General features: G+C 34.2%; 1 protein-coding gene across 4 annotated transcripts in view; it reads left to right on the top strand.

Moving 5' to 3' along the window:
• The window catches only part of LOC145268835 (uncharacterized), a 1065816-nt gene that overhangs the window by 698829 nt on the left and 352878 nt on the right, over positions 1 to 14109 (top strand). For all 4 annotated transcript variants that reach the window (XM_080124499.1, XM_080124501.1, XM_080124498.1 and 1 more), the window contains 4 exons: positions 720 to 793; positions 7273 to 7482; positions 10935 to 11137; positions 13727 to 13866. In XM_080124499.1, coding sequence (XP_079980625.1) covers positions 720 to 793; positions 7273 to 7482; positions 10935 to 11137; positions 13727 to 13866 — 627 coding nt within the window. The remainder of the gene's footprint in view (positions 1 to 719; positions 794 to 7272; positions 7483 to 10934; positions 11138 to 13726; positions 13867 to 14109) is intronic.

Genomic DNA, 14109 nt, shown 5'->3' with positions numbered 1-14109 from the left:
TGATTCGTGTTTAATTAAAGAGGATTTCTGCCTACTTAACCCTTTTTTGCCTCTGTTTTAGTGTTAAATAATCCAACACACACACACACACACACACATATATATATATATATATATATATATATATATATATATATATATATATATATATGTACTTTTCTGTAAACTTTACCATTAATTTTTTTAACAATTTTTTTGTAAGCTTTTTTAACAATTTTTTTTGTACGCTTTACCATTAATTTCTTTTTAACAATTTTTTTGTAAGCTTTACCATTAATTTCTTTTTAACAATTTTTTTTGTAAGCTTTACCATTAATTTCTTTTTAACAATTTTTTTTGTACGCTTTACCATTAATTTCTTTTTAACAATTTTTTTGTAAGCTTTACCATTAATTTCTTTTTAACAATTTTTTTTGTACGCTTTACCATTAATTTCTTTTTAACAATTTTTTTGTAAGCTTTACCATTAATTTCTTTTTAACAATTTTTTTTTGTAAGCTTTACCATTAATTTCTTTTTAACAATTTTTTTTTGTAAGCTTTACCATTAATTTCTTTTTAACAATTTTTTTTTGTAAACTTTACCATTAATTTCTTTTTAACAATTTTTTTTTGTAAGCTTTACCATTAATTTCTTTTTAACAATTTGTTTTGTAAGCTTTACCATTAATTTCTTTTTAACAATTTTTTTTGTAAGCTTCACCATTAATTTCTTTATAGCAACTATCGATTCACCTGGAATGGTCAACCTCTTGCTGGCGACATCTCTGCAATTATTAAACGATTATGAAAAGGTAACAAAAAATATTTTCTATAAAATATATATATAATGGCTAAATGAAAAATTCGCTATCTTATTCTTTAAAGAACCCTAACATCTATTAAACTGTAGGAGAGAAATATCGAACAACTGTGTGCACAGGATAAAATTTACTCTAGAGTAGTGATAGAAAATAATTTTAAAATTGACAATAACAATAGAAAATAAATGAATAAAATAAACATGCATATTCATAAATAAGTCTCTCGCTCTCTCTTTCTCTCTGTATATGTATATATATATAAAATATATTTGTAGTCATCGACATACAGTCCTGTTTCGTTGTATCACAACTCATCAGTGCCGCTAGACTAGCACCTATCCCAAGCCGAGGATCGAACTTAGAACCGTCGTGATGACAGTCGGCAGTTCTACCCCTTGACCACGGAAGTGGGGCCCGCAACTAATCTGTCCGAATGTCTATTCCAATAAACATCCGTCCACCACTAGTAAAGTGCTCAAATGCTTGTTTGTAAACAAACCATGAGCTTCGCATTTTTCAGCCAAATTAAGTAGCGAGTGAGATTATTTACGACAGTGCTCAACCCAAAGAGGGGGAGCTTTATAAAATATAATTGTAGTCATCGACATACAGTCCTGTTTCGTTGTATCACAACTCATCAGTGCCGCTAGACTAGCACCTATCCCAAGCCGAGGATCAAAACTAGAACCGTTGTGATGACAGTCGGCAGTTCTACTCCTTGACCACGGAAGCAGTGCTCACAACTAATCTGTCCGAATGTCTATTTACATAAACATCCGTTCGCCACTTGTAAAGTGCTCAAACGCTTGTTTGTATATATATATATATATATATATATATATATATATATATATAAAACTAACATAATATCCGAAATATACACTAAAACACAAAATAACATAACTAACTACACCCAGGCTGAAAGTAGGTGAGCTTACTGCCACAAAATTATATCTACCCTTCCCATAAAAACACACACAAAGAGAAGAGTTGAACCGGAGGTCAACTGTACTTTTGTCCCGTAAGTGCCCGCCGATTGGGATGGGTGCAGTGGTAATTAGGAAGCTGATTGGTTAACTAGAAAATTCAATCGCATGTGCGTATATATAAACGCGCAATGAGCACAACTTTTTGCATAAGCCTGACGAATTCTCACAAGCATGAAACGCGGAATATTCTGTGTAGCTTAATTGCCATATATATTTCGGAAACAGAGCTAACAAGTATTTGAGCCTGTTTGCAAGCAAAGACCCTATGTGGGGGCGACCCCACAGATAAGACCTTGGTCAATGTAGGGGCAACCCTTCATACCAATTGTCACTATCCAGCTCCCCTACTCCCCGGGGAGTTGGTCCCCATTTCCCCTTCACTCCTCACATTAAAAATCGGCCTTGTGCCTAATTTGCTCGGTGGGGGAGCAAATAAATACCTGGTCGCGAATAGGCTCCTATATGGTTGACTATTATAGAAAACTGATCACATATAATGATAGAAGATGTATCGAGATACAGGAATGGGTATGTTTGATCTGGCATAATGATGATTCATTAAAATTGTGGGGTCTGCGTACGCAGTATGGAAATAAAAAATTTAAAAAAAAAACGTTTACATGTGTTTTTGATATAGATGTACATAATAATACTTTGATAAGTATGTTTTAACTTAAATAGGGATGGTATAATAAAATTGTGGAGTCTGTGTTCGTGCCTGGCCTCCATAGAATCGAAATAGGCACAAACTTTAATAAAGGCTTTTCATATCAGTCTGCGTAAGTATACTTTGATAATTATGTTTCAGCTTGAAGAAATATGGTATAATAAAATTATGGGGTGTTGGTTCGTACCTGACCTCCATAGATTGGAAATATGTCACAAAGTTTAACAAGGTTTTTTAATATAGATGCACAGAATATTGTGATAAGTGTTTCAGTGTGAACCGATATGGTATAATAAATTATGGGGTTTATCTATTTTATTTTTACTTTCATCATATTTTGCTTTGGTTTTAATACACCAAAATTCGAAGCTATCTCTTTACAACCGTTCCTTTTTATAACCTATCATACTTTCATAAATCAGAGTCCATTTTCTATAAGCTGTTTTTGAACCTAGTTAACGAAGGGTACTTTTGCTAGTATATATATATATATATATATATATATATATATATATATATATATATATATAATTATTTTTCAATTCCCCTAATAAAATCAACATTGGTTGCTACAATAGACCTACTGTTTCAATCTAAAAGATTTCATCACGTAACCATAGCCTTAAGTTGTTACATACATATAAATATGCATATATATATATATATATATATATATATATATATATATATATACATGACTGAACTTATGAATTCATTGCCTGAAAGTTTCATTCCTCCGTTGCAGATATTGATGGTGTGAGACTCTAAGAAAGCAATTCCTGTCAATGATGTGCATCCAAAGTAGAAATGAATTCCTGGCAAAAGTTCATTGAGAATGGTGGTGACTATGTAGAAAACTATATTCTAAATCACAAAAGCTTGCTCGTTTGAATGGTAGCATGTCTGTTTTCGAGTTAAAAAAAAAAACAGGAGGCTTTACTTTTGCAACGACCCTTATATGACAAAGCACACTCTGTATGCCTATACACAGCCATCGTTCATCACTGGCAAAGTGCATTGAGAATGGTGGTGACTATGTAGAAAAATAAATTCCAGGACCTAAACAGTTTCTCGTTTTAATGACACCACACCCGTCTTCGTAGCTTTTCAACTTTTTTAGTTAAAAAATTAGGGGACTTTACTTTTGGAACCACCGATATACTTTTTTTTTTAAGAAAGACATTCTTGTCAAGGAAATCAGAAAAAAAATTCGACTATAATTGTTGAAACTCATGGACATAAATAACTACAACACAAAAGTAAAATAGAACGGATATTATGAGAATACAATACTAGCATGGGTGCCCGGCGTTGCCCGGGTGTTTGGATGTGTATGCTGAGCAAAAAAAAAAACGGTCAATTTTTTTTAACTTTGACCCCTATCATGACCCCTTAACATTTATTGTTTTGGACTCAAATAAAGTTTTTAAGTTAGATCCATGTCCAAGGAACCTATATCTAAAATTTCAAGTGATTACACCCAAAATTGGCGGAGGAGTTTGGTAGAGTTCTCAAAGGTCAAATCGTTGAACTTTGACCCCTTAACAGCCAAAATTCCGACAGAAAACCGATCACTAAGATATTCCGAAATCTCAGAACTCTGTATATCGAATTTCGAGTGTAGACTTAAAATTGACAGAGTTATTGCGTACGGAAATGTACACACACAGATACGTTCACTTTTATAGATATATAGATAGATAGACTAATAGATTAAACAAAATATATACGTATACATAAATATATATGGAAACAATTAAAGATTTTACACAAATATTATGCAAGTATAAATCATGTAGAATATCTGCATGAAGATAATTACACGTAATAATTAACTAAAGATGATCATCCCATAAGAAAACCGAAAAAACTAATAGGGAATTAATTAAAATGAATGTTTAAAAAAATATGCAAATTAGCTAGATCTTTTGCTAGTTAATGCATTTCCACAACCAATATATAAGACATTTGTATTTTCTTTTTAAATAAATAGAAAAGAGGGGGGTTAATATGAATATTAATATACACAAAAGAAAAACGACTTTATGGGAGTATATATACATATATATATATATATATATGTATATATATATATATATATATATATATATATGTATATATATATATATATATATATATATATATGTATATATATATATATATATATATATATATATATGTATATATATATATATATATATTGTTGATGACTACAAAGATATTTTCAGTTCCCCTCCTTGGGTAGAGCACTGTCGTAAATAATCTCACCTGCTACTTAATTGGCTGAAAAATGCGAGGGTCGCTGTTTGTTTATAAATAAACGGTTTGAGCACTATAAAAGTAGTGGACGAATTTTTGTTAAAAATAGATATTTGGCGAGGTTATTTGCGGGCACCACTCCCGTGGCTCGATAGGTAGAACTAATTACTATCAACATGATAGGAGTATAGATGTACATAGAGTCCATAAGAATGCAATTGATTGATGAGGGTTCCGCTTGATTCCTATTTCCGTAAGCTTTATTGATTTGATAACGTAATGAATTATATATATATATATATATATATATATATATATATATATATATATATATATATATATATATAAGAAAACAATTAATAAAATATGTTAAAAAACACTTTGAAATGAGTTAAAAACATATTTAATCTGAAAAGGAAACACTAGATAAGTGGATAGTCCTTAATCCGCGGAGTTTCGAAGAAATACTCTCCTTCTCATCAGAGGGTAGGAATTAGCAAAATGCGGGATCGGATTTTGCATGCAGAAGTATTTGATGAAACATCAAGCAAGTCAAAGATCTTACTTGAAAACAAAATAAGTCAAGCAGAGGAAATATGGTAAAGAAAAATGTGATTACACATGAATGGATAGTCTGGTGGAAGATAAAAAAAATCCAGTGGCGGTAAAATCCAAATGTAAAACTTCAAGAAAGTTAAAAGAATTTCCATTTGTACAAGTAAAATCCAAGGAAATCCCGTAATTGGAAGAAGATGGTCCATAATAATCCAAAGGCAGAAATCCATGGAATAATTCACAAAAAAGTGTGTACAAGGAAAAAAATAACATTAATAAAAGAAAAATAAGATGTGCTTTTCACTCTACTGAAGAAGGTGTCGGCTGGGTAGTCGTTGACTCTTGATCTCGTCTCTCTGAGTCTCTCATCGGGTCTCTCCCGTCTTTACAGTAACAACCATATTTATATAGTTAACACTCCCCGCATACTAAATAGGTGGATCCTACCGCAACAATAATTTAGTTATTAAAGTTTCTGAATTTTTTAGATGAGGATTGGTTGTTTGTATCATGTGGATTCTTCGGACTACTGTTCTCATTTTTAGTGTGTTTTTTTTTACACGACGTTTCAACCGATGTAACCTCTGACCTTGTCAAACTTTAGCATCTGCCTGCAATAATCGAATAGAACCTCTTATATAACCCACGGGCGAAGCATGCTCTCATTCCGTCAGCCATGACTGGTTAGAAGTCCTAATCAATTTGCAATCGTATTTTTTGAGTATCGCCCACCTTACAACTGAATTTCACCAAGTACTCTATACACTATGCCATGGTTCTGCAAAGGTTCTGAAATCCCGTGCAGATTCCCAAGTCTGACAGAAAGATCCCCAAGTTCGACAAGATACAACTGAAAAAGGTAGTCAGTTCTTTTTTTTTTTTAATTTTTTTTTTTTTTTACAAGGTGGTCACTACTTATCAAGGCCCGGAAGCCACTCAGGGATAAGGGTTATGGCATGTACAGTACGTTAGTGTGGGGGTTTAATAAAAATGTATACTTAAGGGGCCGGTTCATCAGGAATTTGTTTACGTTGGACTTGAAGACATCCAGGTTGTAGTCAGGTGGGAAGCAGGCAGACGGAACAGAGTTCCACAGGCGTGCAGTTCTAAGAAAGAAGCTTTGTTCATGGAATTTAAGTTTTCATTTAGGCACAGATAAAGAGTGGGGAAAATTTTGGACAGTGTTTTTTTTTTTTTTTTTTTTTTTTACACAGGAATCACCACTTATCAAGGCCAGGAGGCCACTCGAGGATAAGTGTTAATTGTTATACATTGGTCAATGTGATTATAGTGTAGTAAACATAAGTAGTGGGAATTTTGTAAATTGGATTACTTAGGGGGGGGCGGTTCATCAAAAACTTGTTTACGTTGGACTGTAGTCAGTTGGAAAGCAGACCAACAGGAAAAGAGTTCTACAGGCGTGCAGTTCTAAAAAACAATTCCACTTAATTGAAACAAATAAATAAAATAAAATAAATAAATAACAAATCTTTATGGTGTAATGCAACAAAAGTGCATACAGACGATAAATATTGTTTTATTTATTTTTTTGTTTTGTTAAATATTGACAAACTCTTTCGAGTTAAAAAAAAAAATTTTACAATGGAGTTACCACTTATCAAGGCCCGGAAGCCACTCGAAGATAAGGGTTAATGGGTATACATTAGTCGATTTGGGATTATAGCATAGTAAACATAAGTAGTGAAAATTTTGTAAATTGGATTAATTAGGCGGGGACGGTTCATCAAGAACTTGTTCACATTGGACTTGAAGACAATCAGATTGTAGTCAGTTGGAAAGCAGACCAACAGGAAACAGTCTCATGGCGGACATTTCTAGGAGAGAATGAGATTTGGTTGTTTAGGAAAGCAATAAAAAAGTTTAACAATTTATTGTATCTCCTGATGTGATATCCAAATAATTTAAAGAAATAAATAGATTAATATCTCTTTGGTATCGTGCACATTTCACTGACTAAATTGATTGCTCTATTTTTGTAGATTTCTTCAATCCGTAATCCGGGAACATGGGAGGACATCTGTAATGATCCTGAACGGCTAAAGAAAGTTTTCAACCAAACACTCGCGCAATATTACCATGTGAATTTGATCAAACTGCAGTCCACTCTATGTGAAGAGATAAACATTACTAAGCTGTGGATGGAAATGCAACAACATTTGGACCCGAATGGACAGTTAATGCATCTTCTAGTAAGTATTCTACATGGTGTGAATGTAAAGAGAGTAAATGTCGTTAAAAGTGCGTTAAGCAATTATACTCTACTAGCAGGCCGCCCTCCTGGCGTTGCCCGGTTGTAAAATATGCATAAATATTAGGGATGGGACGATTCCAATATTTTTTTCCATTCCGATACAATTACTGATTCCGTATTAAATTCCCGATCCCGATACAATTACCGATTTCTATTCTTTATAAATCTCTATATATTTAATTATAAAGTAGTTATTTTTCACGGTTCTTGTAAAAACATTCGTCAAATGTGCAGATAATTTCTTAAACGTATGATGATCTATCGATTTTAGTTTTACTAATAATTTAAAATCAACAGATATTCACTATTTTAGTATTGCTATCAGCGGTAGAATATTTTCTTTAGAGAAAATCAAATTAAAAAAAGCCAATTAAAAGAATTGTTGTTGGCATCGGAAAATAGGCACAAATTTTTCCAATACCGATTCCGATACCCCCAAAAGTTCCGATTTTTTCGATTCCTGATTCTGATTAATCGTCCAAACATATATTTTAATTCGTACAAAAACTGAGATATGTACATGCGAGTATTATGTTTTTTTCTAAACAGTTCACTTCTTGTAAGTAAAACAAGAAAATACTCAAGCTGAGATCGAAACCAAAAACCTAAAGACAATAAATCAAGTATAACCATTAGGCCAACTTGCCACGATCTTTAAAAAGTGTTTTTCAACATACTTATTCTTTATCTCCTTTTTTTTTTTTCAATTTTGACCCCTTTTCTGGATGAAAACCAATTAAAAAGTTTTCGACACGTCTGAATATCCTATATACTAAATTTCAATTGTGTAGATCAAAAATTTGTTGAGTATATAGGTTGAGAAGTGTCCTCAAACATACATACACATACATTCTTATTTTTATAGATATACTAGCAGGCTGCCCGGCATTTCCCGGTTGTAAAATTTTTAAACCGTTCACTATCATATCTTTCAATAACAAATTTATAGCATTCGGATCTATACCCCTATAATTTTGTTTTGTATTGACATTCATATTAATAAAAAAAAAAAAATTTCTATTTATTTAAAAGTCCTGAATATGACCTTAAACTATATCCGATGGTGAGGCCCCAGCTTGCGGGCTTTGGGGAATGTGGAGCCACTCCTTAATTGCCATTGCTCCCAGGTCCACCTTAACCCGGAGTCGTAGTACCTGTTAAGGTCCCAACTATGGGTTAAATAGAAACTGACTTGAAAAAAAAAAGCAAATATATTCTATTAAAAAATTTTTCAAAATCACTGGATTCTGCATTAAATAATCTGAAAAAGGTTGATATGCCGTAAAACAAAAACAACCAACCAAAAAAAAATATTTATTCAAAAAGAAATTGCAATCTTGTTATAGATGGGTCGTGGATTTGCATTCATATGCAAAAGATTTAGTTAATTTGCATATTCTTTTAAACATTCATCTTAATTAATTCTCTGTTAGGTTTTTCGGTTTTCTTATGGTATGATCATCTTTACTTAACTATTACATGTAATTATATTCATGCAGATATTCTACATGATTTATACTTGCGTAATATTTGCCTAAAAAGTTTATAGTAAACATAAACCTCTTTCTGTATATATTTATGTATGCGTTTATATATTTGTTTAAAAAATGTTGCCTACCCAACTCCTGTTAGTTTTTGGTCTCCAGACATAAAATTTAATATTTAGAGTATTTGAAACAATGCGAAACTTTATATTTCGGTTTTAGCTGGGGAAAAATTTTTTAAAAAATGGAATTTGCCAACTGAAAGTCGTGGTTCATATTTAACTTTTTAGCCTTGTAGCAAACATATTTTCACAGCTCAGGCATTAATGTCAAAGGAAAAAGTAAATCGCAAGCTAAGCGTTTTGGTTTCGATTCTCAGTAGTGGCGCACAAGTCATTTTATTTTTTTTTTAACTTTTTAAATCATAACTATGTATTGGGTCCAATATAATATAATAATAAATATGAAATCTGCATTAATTAAAATATCATATTTAAGCGTATTTTACGACCAGGTAATGCCGGTGGCCTCTAAGTCATAGCATAAATGCTTCTTGCATCCTTCAGCATATCATAGCAATGCGCACCAAGGAAAATAAACAGTCTTTGCATAACATGCATCGCATGGCAGGTGCTCGTCTGAACTCCAATCCCTGGTCCCCCCTCGCCAATCTTTCACGAAAAACACCCGTCTAGCTAAATCCACTGTGAAAAATTTCCCCCACTCTATATCTGTGCCTAAATCAAAACGCGGATTCCATGAACAAAGCTTCTTTCTTAGAACTGCACGCCTGTGGAACTCTGTTCCGTCTGCCTGCTTCCCACCTGACTACAACTTGGATGTCTTCAAGTCCAACATAAACAAATTCCTAATGAACCGCCCCCCCTAATTAAACACTTCATCAAATCTCCACACTAACGTAATGTACTTGCAATAACCCTTATCCCTGAGTGGCTTCCGGGACTTGATAAGTGGTGACCACTGTGTAAAAAAAAAAAACAAGGTATGTCTTACCTTTACATCATTCACCTTCCTTGACATAGCAATCTTCTTCTGTATCTTGATCACTCTCGAAATTCTCTTGCCCCGCATACTCGGCTTGTTGGTCCCTCAACAAAAGGAGGGTGAACCTATAAATTTACCCTTATCCATTCGCCCATTCGTCTATCCGCACTTTTCTCAATAACTATGCCTTGGAAATCTTGGAAATTTTGCACAAACATTAAACATGATATGAGTAAAAAAGTAACAGAACGGATTTTCTGAGAAAACTCCGCCCCCCCCCTTAGGAGGTCCTTTCGGGTCAAAATGGCCAAAATTGACACTTTTGTGCTTATTTAAAAAAAAATTGATGCCTTGGATTTTTATAAATCTTTTGGAAAAGTTGTAACTAACTGATTTCTATATAATTTTGTTTGTCTATACTTTGCGATAACTCTTGGGTGTTCCCCATGGGTTCTTTTAGGGCTAATAAAAACAACCTCATTTTCGGGACTATTTTACCATATTTGCTCCCAAATTTTCTGTGTATGTTTATTTAGCAGTTTTGCATGGTGCTGAACTCAAATTTACATATGTTAAGGCCTTGGGGACTTTGAGGGCTTAATGGGGGTGGGGAGGAATGATAGACTTAGTCATTTCTTTTTTTTTTTTTTTTTTTTTTTTTTTTGCATGGTGCAGAACTCAAATATACATATGTTAACGCCTAAAACTGCACCGTTTGTTCATTTTCACCAGGATTTGACTTTGACGTCCCCTGGGAACTTTTGGGCCTAAATGGGGGGGGGGAGTAATGCTAAACTTAGTCATTTTTTTTATGCCTCGTTCACTGTGCACTCACGGGGGACCATGCAGCTTCACATGTTTTTTTGTTTTTTTTCTAAATATAATTTTTTCACGATTGTAGGGGTCAACGAAAAATGTGCCGATTGATTATGCCACGATAACACAAGATGTGACGCGGTTCCAAGATATTCTGCAATCTTTATCGTCCAGTAAGCTAAAATTCCGGTTAGCAAAGGACCGGAATTGGTGGGATGATGACTTGGTATTTAGCAAATTTGTTGAGCATTTTGTCCGCGCCACGGAAATGCCATCCATCCAGAACAGGTAAGACAAAATTTCGAATTCCATACCTATAATAATGAACACTGTCCCTACATTAATCCGATTGTTACCACTTGTTCCCCCTCTGTTTTAACTAATGGACTCGGCCGTATTTCAAATATAATACAACGTATTCACTTCCGTAAATGTCATATTATGATGATTGATTATTCTAGGATAGACATTGTCCATTCATAATGACAAATGATGACAAAAGATCTTTCTACTCCAGTAGTTTCTTCCCCAGAACCGCTAGACTCTGGAATTCCATTCCAGGTCCCTGCTTCCCTAACTGTACTGACATGCAGAAGTTCAAGTGTAACGTGAACCGACATCTTGCTGCCCAAATCCCAACATAGTGCCCCAGTAGTTGCTGCCCCTGATAGTAGCCCCCTACACCAAAGTGGCAATGTGCCTTGTTTGGGATGAAAATGTAATAATAAAAAAAAAAAAAAAAAAAAAAAAAAACACAACCATATCCCTCACTTTTGAATAGCCTTGTGCCTAATTTATTATAATTGCAAACTTCTTTTATTTCTGCAAATAAATATTTTAAAGTGTAGAATCTGCTGTCTGCAACATCAGTGCCGTTTTATACCGGAAGTTTTCATGGAATTACAACCCTTTTAAAAAATTCAAAATACACACATACAAACAGAGAAAGTGACGTTTATATTATTACTAGCGAGGGGTACCCGGCGTTGCCCAGGTGTTTGGAGGTGTGTGGAAACTCCGGGGGGGGGGAGGTAAAATATAAAAAAAATTGTTTTGGTAGGTAAGTATGAGGATCGCACCCGAACCCTTGAGGCAAAGTTGTAAATTAAAGTGTGAAAAAAAAAAAAGAGTGCGACGGTTTTAACCATTGATCCACCGCGAGATGCTAACGGAAAGACGTTTGAATTTATTTAATTACTTGGATTTGGCAGGTGCACGTTTTAATGACTTAATGAGGTCAACTTTTGACTGCGGGGTAGCATTTCATTTAGTGTGGGAATGCTTTTTTTTTTTCCACCCCCAAGACCTTGGGGGTAGGGGGAAACATTATAGGAAAAGGCCTAACCTACATGTGGCGAGCGAAAACTGTTGAATATTTATCTTCCCGAAGTCGAGCAAATTAAATAGACAGGCGAGCTCCGTTGTTAAATCTGAGATATTACGATTTATATGTGATATAAAAAGTTTTAAAAAGTTGTTAGGCGACCGACCGCTTCTCTGAAAAAAGCCTTTCTTGGACATACACAAAAAGCGAACATACATTTTCGCTTTTATATATATAGACTAGCGGGATAGAATAAGCAGACTATCAGGTAATTTCAGTGCCATCAGCTAGAATCGAAACTGGAACCAAAACATGACAAGACATAGCTTCATGATTGAAACTATGTCTACAAGTTAAGCAAGTAAGACTGAAGTTTGTCCTCAATATGGTTGGACTGTGGAAAGAAGCATGAATTTTGTTAAATTAAATTAAAGCCCGGATGCCCGACGTTGCTTGAGTATTTGGAGGTGTGTGTTGAGCAAAAAAAAAAAAAAAAAAAGGTGGTAGTTGTCAGGCAGGCTCGAAGGAGGAAAAGAACGTAAACAAAAAAAAAATGTGACGCCTTTGCTGTTGTGCCCATCGCCAAACCGGAAGTGGTGGAGGCTTAAATTAAGCCTAGTCAATTGAAAATAGGGGATGACTTTCGAAAAAGGAATTACTGATTTTATCCATTTTTTTCAATATTTGTCATCCAAAGGACCGAGCTTCAAAACAATACCGATCTCGTGAAAATCCGTCGCCTCTGTCGAAAGTTTTAGACATACATACATGATGATTGCAACGTCTTGTCAGACGAGTGCCACTCCCTCAGACATTTAAAATCCATGATTCCAAATGTCTGAGGGAGTATCTATACAAATATGATGTTACAGAGTCTTAGCTTTGTACGGCAGCTAAGTCTCTCTCTCGGTTCAAAATGTTGAGATCCAGCAACAAGCAAGAGCAAGATAGCCAGCAACAAGTTAAACTGCAGACCAGCTTAATGCGGGTACTGGTCTTCCGCTTTATGGTTTTTTAAATTAGAGATTTGCTTCTTCTAGAAAGGTTGCCTTCACCACGGCTTACGGGAGCCCTCTCTACCCCAATATACATATACACACACACACAAATATACACGGTGCTAGTTGGCCGTTGACCCAGAAAAAGAGTTCATTCGCCCTTTGGAAGGTCTTGTTTTTAATCCTTCAGGGAGACTAGCCGAAACAAGTCTGGTGGGGGAACCAGTTTAGTCGCCGGTGAGCCGACCATGAGGCAGGTAGTACTGGGTTACATGGTACCAGTAGCATATGACATGACCTGACATACATACATACATACATACATACATTTAAACAGATAGATGAGATTTATATTATAGATTAAGATTAGATTGGTGCAAAAATAATATCGTTTTTTCCGTGAAGTTGAACGTGAAAAAACGACATTATTTTTGCACCAACCAAATGCTAGCTGGTTTCCATGACAACAATGTTTTTGATAGATAAAATGCAAGCAAGGATGTTTTATGATTATATATATTTATTAAAACGAGTCTTTCCTCGTTTCTTTTCTAGTTCCGCAAAAACCATCGGATTGCTGTTAGCAGGATTTCAGCCTGTTCTCGCAGAACTCAATACCACTGAATGGCAGTCTTATATAAAGAATTCTCTGGAAATTTTGAATTCTTTGGAATTGGTTTTAGAAAATATTTCAGGTAATCTGTCATTTTTTTAATTATTTTATTGCCGTTCTTCTTTGTTTGTTTGTTTCAAATTCTAGCAGAATCAGCGGACATTAATTCTATTATATAAAAAATAAATATGGTAATCGTTAAAGATCGCGTTCGTCAAACAAGATGGCCGCCTGGTGTCGGATTTTATATTTAAAAAAAAAAACGACAATTGGGTGGAACTGAAACAGTACATAAACATTAAAGAATGTTTTTATCCTGTGAAAG

The sequence above is a fragment of the Euprymna scolopes genome, chromosome 44, assembly GCF_053919585.1.
Source record: "Euprymna scolopes isolate OS-2025 chromosome 44, ASM5391958v1, whole genome shotgun sequence".
Lineage (NCBI taxonomy): Eukaryota > Metazoa > Mollusca > Cephalopoda > Sepiida > Sepiolidae > Euprymna > Euprymna scolopes.
This window is presented reverse-complemented; position numbering and strand designations above follow the sequence as displayed.